The following is a 7501-nucleotide window of genomic DNA, read 5'->3' as shown; positions in this document are numbered from 1 at the left end:
ATTTTTATGCCTTTATATACTATGACGTTTTATGACATTTTCATGCCTTACAATACTATGACATTTTTATGCCTTACAATATTATGACATTTTATGACATTTTTATGCCATACTATACTATGACATTTTTATGCCTTTATATACTATGACGTTTTATGACATTTTCATGCCTTACAATACTATGACATTTTTATGCCTTACAATATTATGACATTTTATGACATTTTTATGCCATACTATACTATGACATTTTATGACATTTTTATGCCATACTATACTATGACATTTTTATGCCTTTATATACTATGACGTTTTATGACATTTTCATGCCTTACAATACTATGACATTTTTATGCCTTACAATATTATGACATTTTATGACATTTTTATGCATACTATACTATGACATTTTATGACATTTTTATGCCATACTATACTATGACATTTTTATGCCTTTATATACTATGACGTTTTATGACATTTTCATGCCTTACAATACTATGACATTTTTATGCCTTACAATATTATGACATTTTATGACATTTTTATGCCATACTATACTATGACATTTTATGACATTTTTATGCCATACTATACTATGACATTTTATGACATTTTTATGCCATACTATACTATGACATTTTTATGCCTTCATATACTATGACGTTTTATGACATTTTCATGCCTTACAATACTATGACATTTTTATGCCTTACAATATTATGACATTTTATGACATTTTTATGCCATACTATACTATGACATTTTATGACATTTTTATGCCATACTATACTATGACATTTTTATGCCTTACTATACTATGACATTTTTATGCCTTTATATACTATGACGTTTTATGGCATTTTCATGCCTTACTATACTATGACATTTTTATGCCTTACTATACTATGACATTTTCATGCCTTACAATACTATGACATTTTATGACATTTTTATGCCATACTATACTATGACATTTTTATGCCTTACTATACTATGACATTTTTATGCCTTATATACTATGACGTTTTATGACATTTTCATGCCTTACTATACTATGACATTTTATGACATTTTTATGCCATACTATACTGTGACATTTTTATGCCTTACAATACTATGACATTTTTTGACATTTTCATGCCTTACTATACTATGACATTTTTATGCCTTACAATACTATGACATTTTATGACATTTTCGTGCCTTACTATACTATGACATTTTTATCCCTTACAATACTATGACATTTTATGACATTTTTATGCCATACTATACTATGACATTTTATGACATTTTTATGCCTTACAATACTATGACATTTTTATGCCTTACTATACTATGACATTTTTTGCCTTAATATACTATGACGTTTTATGACATTTTCATGCCTTACAATACTATGACATTTTTATGCCTTACTATACTATGACATTTTTATGCCATACTATACTATGACATTTTTATGCCTTAATATACTATGACATTTTTTGCCTTACTATACTATAATGTTTTTTGCCTTACTATACTGTGACTTTTTATACCATTTTTCAGCCATACTATACTATGAAGTTTTTAGCCTTACTATACTATGACATGTTATTAAATTTTCATGCCTTACTATAATATGACATTTTTATGCCTTACTATACTTTGGCAATTTAAGCCTTATTATAATAAGACTATTTATGACTTTTTTATGTCTTAAAGTCCTGTGGTCTGAGCCGCGCATTACTTAAGTAAAGGATATAAATAGTTCACAGTTATATTCTGCAGTCTTTGTGTGTTTGCAGTTGAAATAAGAAATGAAGTGAGGCTGGATCAAAGCTGAGTCAATAAAACATTATTGTTTAATGTTTGTCATTAATCATGAATCCACAACACAGCAGTTTGTTTAGTGAGTAGGAAAAAAAAACGTGAGTATTTACATCTACTGTCATACACGTCACAGTTTATACCCATGCTAACACAATAAAGACTTTTATATACAAGAAATACTTACTAGCATCATTGTACAAAGGAATATCGTCATAGTAACTCAATATCTGGATTTGATGCAAAATACACAAAATAATGATAATAACCCTCAGCTGCCCTGAAATCATCAGAATCATTAGACAAAAGGAACTTGTGTTTTTTGTTGTCGTCTAGGTTTAAAAACAGTTTTACATCAGAAGGTACAAGGCAAGACAACCACAGTCTACATCTATACAAGGTTTGCCCTTCATGATTGGTATAAATACACTCTCCTTGTTTATGTACACAGAAATCAACCTGGCGCCCCTGTGCACTGGACCCCCCCCCCACACACACCTCCTCTTCATCAGCTTCAGCATTTACACTGAACGTCAAAATACAACCTGCTCAGTGGTTTTAGTGTCACACCACGGTCACTGCTCGTCTGACTGAGTATCTCCAACAAAGCTTCAGTTGGCACATGAAACAAGCCCTTCCTGCTGATATCTATTACAACACTTTGCTTTGTCACTTTTATAAAGTGCTAGCCTTCAGCTAATATCCCTGCTCTCAAGCACTGACATTGTATGATATTTTTATTTCAAACAAATGATTCAGTAAAACTTCAAGACTTAAAGAAACAACTAAATAATTCAAACTGGAAATCGTATTAAAAAAAAAAAGGGGCTTTGCATAGTTTCTCCTCGACTGACAAGCTGTGATTCTCAAAATGGTTTTAATGTGGACTGAGTTTATAGGCCTGTATATCTAATACATTTAACACTGTCTAACAATCTAGTATATGGCCTTGAAAATTACATCGTGCCAAACAAGTCCTTCTCCCTGCGTTTAAAGTCTGTCCCATATGATAAAAATGATTAACACACACAGGTGGAACATGGACTGAGGTGCGCTGCTGTCAGATCCTCCTCCAACATGTGGCTTTAACAAGCAGTAGTGGAAAGTAACGAGGTACATTTACTCAAGTTTTGAGGTACTTGTACCTCCACTACTAAGAGAAATATTGTCCTTTTTACTGAACTACATTGATCTGATGGACTTTGGTGACTTTACAGATTCAAAATATACTGTAATCAACAAATACATTATATATTATTATAGGTTATTACAAAGCTATTGATTCACAAGCTTTGCAGCTGTATATAAAGTTACATTTAAATCATCCCCATCATTAAAGTGAAGTACTTACTTTTTAACTTTTGGTACTTAATGTACATTTTGATGCTGAAACGTTTACTTTGAACATTTTGATTGAAAGTCTGTTACTGTGGATACTGTGGTATCACTGCTGTAAAGGATCAGCGTTCTTCCTCCACTGCTGTTACCAGGTTCACACTCCTCACAGACAGGATGATGCTAACCACGTCACAAGAGCAAGAAACAGGAAGTGTTTGCAGCCACAAAGAAAAAAAGATGCACCAAACAGTCCTAATGAACATGTTGACCCAAACCCTCCACTCAGTGGGTGGGATTCATCCTTCTTAACAACAAGTATAAATGTCTGTCTGTGTGTGTGTGTGTGTAAACCTTCTGTCACTGATTTATGGGCGACAAACAGAAGAAAAGCATCATTTAGATCTCAGAGTTCAATAACTCAGTGTCTTTTAACATTAGAAGTAAAAGTAAAATAATAAACCACAGCTTCTGGATTTCCCCTCAGCGTGGCTGTGAAACATCGACACCAACACACAGCGGTTACATGTGGATGAGAATACATTGTCAGTTAATACAGTGCGATGAGCCACACTTCACCTGTATCAGCATCACACCTCCAAACCACCGGTCCCAAAACGAGCTCATAACTCAGCTTCTAGCACAAGGACGAAAAACTGATACAGCAGCCAAACAAACAAGAAAAAAAAATCAGTATCAGTGGTTCAGAAAGATTCACTGAGTTTCACTGTTATCGTGCAGAGAATAAGTGAAGGAGCAAGATTTCATTAAAGAAACAGAAAACTCCAGATCTATAGATATACATATATACGATATAACGTGTGGAGCTATAACAACAACAGACTGGTGATGTTCACACGCCAAAACAGAAGGAGTGTTTCTATAAATCAAGAAGGCCGCAGAGTGACGTGAACGATCTCCGAGCTTCACACCAGAATCCACGAGGCCCAGGTCAAAAACACAAATCACAAGCTGAATCCAACTCACCACGTCACCTCGACAGGAAGATAAAGAGGAAGTAAATATGTTTCTGTGACCACTCAGTCCACAACAACAAGCCCAAACAATCTGTGGATCAGTGTGTCCGGAGGGAGGGAGGAGGAGACGAGCTGCTCAACGTTACGGGTCGGAATAAAGACACAAGTGGAGACGTGATTAACGAGTCAAACACTCACCTGCTCTAAACTACAGCTCCTGTCGCAGGTGGAACTGACGCCATGATATAACGATGGCTGCGCTCCATTTAGTGTTACCAGTGAGGCAGCGTGCAGACATACAGGGGCCCCCGGGGGCCGGCACACACTCATCAATGTCATTAATCACACCTGTGCTTTTCCTACAGTTACACAGCTGCTGCTACACTGAAGGTGACGCACGTCGTTCCACATCTGGATCTTTTGCATCGTTGAAGGAAACAGGAAATAAAAATAGTCAATATTAATAGTCAATATTAAATCAGGAGCTTATGGATTACACTTGTACGGTTATTGATGATTATTCTGGGAGCTGATGGAAACAAACACAGACTCTACTTTTTCATTTCCTTCTGTCTGTGACTCGCAGCTCTAAAGACAAACCTTCAAAAACACCTTGCAAATATATAGTTTCATCATCAAACTGCTCAGTATTTACTAAACCAGGTGGCCTGTGTGTGTGTGTGTGTGTTTGGGGTCTATTTTCTGTCATGACGTGAGATGACAGGATATTAGCAGCCTTCTCCTTTAACTTTGTGTCAGTTAATGCAAATTCAGGATTTTGAGTTTCTCGTACCTTTAAGAGGTTACAGTCTGCACCGTTACATCATGTGTGGTTACAGTGAGAATCAGATCCAGCATCAGGTGAATCTGTGACAGAACCAAGGAGCGGTCGCTAAGAGGCTAAACCAGACGAGCTAACGGCTGATCACACTTCAGTTCTTTCCGTCTGAGACAGAACGGAGAGGAGGTGGATTACAGCAGGACAGAGTGTGTTCAGTCTGAGCTGGTGGCTACAAGTCAAACGTTTCACATATTTAAAATAAAAAAACAAAACAAAAACAAAGTATTATCCTTCACAGTTCTGTTACTTTATCACAGAGATTTCACATCCTGGGTGATTTAAGTGAAAGTGTTTCATCAGTGCACAGCAATCCTCCAGTGCTTCCTCTAATTCACCTTTGTGCATCGCTCACAGTCTGTCCCACGACTCATTAAATGAACATGCATACAAAACAGGACCCTGATTAAAAAAATGTACAGTCATTACAGTTCATTACTTTCATAAAAAAATGGCAAAAAGTGTATATTTATTATAGTTAATATTCTCTATAAATCCATCTAATGCCTCGCACACATTTACTGGTTCGTCCCTCAAACATCCTCAGCTAAAAAACAAAAACAAAAACCAACCTTCACAGTCTTTTTCCAAATCACAATCATAAATAAACCAGTTCTTTAACCCTCAAGTTGCTGGATTCAACGTCTTCCGGACGTTAGAAGCTGCTGCTGTTTGTGTGTGAGGCGGCGTCACATCATGTATCATCAAGCAGCTACTCGTGGCTCCAGAAGCCATTTAACTTGCATATTTCTACATAGGTTTCACCTTTCAATCAAAAGTATAAGGATTAAATATAAATTATATTTATACACATCTGTATACCGTATTACATTTATCTACACGCTTTGATATAAAGACTCTCCGGCTCCGTCAGACGCTCGTTGGTTGTTGATGCATCCAGGAATAACATGAAGCTGTTGTTCAGGTGGAAGAACTAAACGTGTCTCGTGTCTTCATTGTTCCCACTTTCTTTATGTTTTGGTCTTTTTGTTTTCAGTCACTTTACCTTCGTGCATCAGCTCCCGTCTCTGCTTTGATCTTTCTGCGTTTATAAAAACTATAACTCTTAACTCTCAGTTGTGTTGCTCTGGTGCTTCGTTAAAGTGCCGCTTGTCTTCACGTCATCAGAGCGAGGTATCAACAGCACGTCTTCCCTTCATGAACGATAACGTTTGATCAATGTCATTGATGAAAATGAATCAATAACTAACATGAGATCTGTGCAGGTGTCAGAATTTAGAAACATGATGACGGGTTTAATGAAGGGGCGGACTGATTCATTATTCCTTGGTTTGCTCCTCCACAGATGACAGGAGGTGGTTAACGGCGGTGGGATGTGAGGGAGCAGATCATTTGAAACTTTAACTTTAAGGTTTAATCATTGGACTAAAACAACAGGGGGAATCTGACTGTTTCTCTCAACATCACTTTTCATTTTCATCAGTTTTCGTTTGGCTCTTGTTCTCACTTCTCTCTCTTTCTTTCTCTCTTCTGAAAAGAGTTTATTCAAATCCTACACATCTCTACGAATCGCCGTCCTCGTCTTACTCCTCACTGATGCCGTGCTCCCACGCCACCTTAGCTTGCTCATCCTTGGTTGCTGCGATTATGGGCTGGGAGATCTTGCGGGGCATGGGCCGGGGCGCAGGAGGAGGTGCAGACTGGGCGTTGAGGGCGTCTTCTTCAGGGATACACCCCTCTCTGAGGTAGGGTTTGGGGGGCAGGGCTGGGGGAGGCTCGTGGAGGTGGTAAAGAGGCGGGTGGTGGGGGATGTAGTGTGGGTGGAAGTGGTGGTGATAGTAGTGGTGTTGCGGGTGCGGCAGCCCGTCCTGCTGCTGCGGTTGTGGTTGTGGAGCTCCGGTGGCGGTCGAACCCTGGGGCTGGATTTGGCCGCCCGCCTGGGTCGGGGCGACGCCTCCCGGGGCGGACTGGCTGCGGCAGGGTGGGGGCTTGGCTCCGTCCAGGACTTCGGGCTCAGAGACGCTGTACCTGACGGGCTGGTAAGGCGAGTCGAGGTCTTCTTGGTCGGTGGTCCAGGCCTGGCTGCTGGGGACGGACTCCAGGGTGTCTGTGCGGCTGGCCGGGGGGTCGGAGGAGGAGGCGGGGCCGCCGAAGTTGCTCTCGCTGAGGGAGGAGACTCCAGAGCTGGCGCTGCCTGACAAGGTGGAGTTACTGCCATCCAGGATGGACTGTGGACTGGTGGGCGAGGCAGGTATAGGGTGCAGGGGAGACTGGGGACAGAGAGAGAGGGTGGGGGAGTTAGCAGGGGCAAACACAGGATGTATGCAGACACATCAGCAGCTCAGTTTCTATTCAAACGTTTTATATTATTATTTTCTCTTCTCAGACTGAAAATCACAGTCGATGCTTTTCAATGTTTCATATCTGCAGTGTGTTGTGGTTCTATGATAATGATTTAATTTAATTACACTGCACATGTAAAAGCAAAACTAGGGACAAGAGCTGAAGATTAGCAGCAGCTGTAAACTCTCTGTGCAACACATCAGCTTCATGCTTCGTATTGGAACTGTGTTAA

General features: G+C 39.2%; 1 protein-coding gene across 8 annotated transcripts in view; it reads right to left on the bottom strand.

Annotated features, from left to right (window-relative positions):
- Positions 1–1828: 1828 nt before the first annotated feature.
- LOC130185850 (dedicator of cytokinesis protein 3-like) overlaps positions 1829–7501 on the bottom strand; it is a 184838-nt gene continuing 179165 nt past the window's right edge. For 7 of the 8 annotated variants that reach the window (XM_056402566.1, XM_056402575.1, XM_056402583.1 and 4 more), the window contains one exon: positions 1829–7196. In XM_056402566.1, the coding sequence (XP_056258541.1) occupies positions 6510–7196 (687 nt within the window). In that variant the 3' untranslated portion in view covers positions 1829–6509. The remainder of the gene's footprint in view (positions 7197–7501) is intronic. The other variant, XM_056402628.1, reaches the window with a different exon arrangement.

The sequence above is a fragment of the Seriola aureovittata genome, chromosome 2, assembly GCF_021018895.1.
Source record: "Seriola aureovittata isolate HTS-2021-v1 ecotype China chromosome 2, ASM2101889v1, whole genome shotgun sequence".
NCBI classification, from domain to species: Eukaryota; Metazoa; Chordata; class Actinopteri; order Carangiformes; family Carangidae; genus Seriola; species Seriola aureovittata.
Note: the sequence above shows the minus strand (reverse complement) of the source record. Positions and strands in the feature narration are given on the sequence as shown.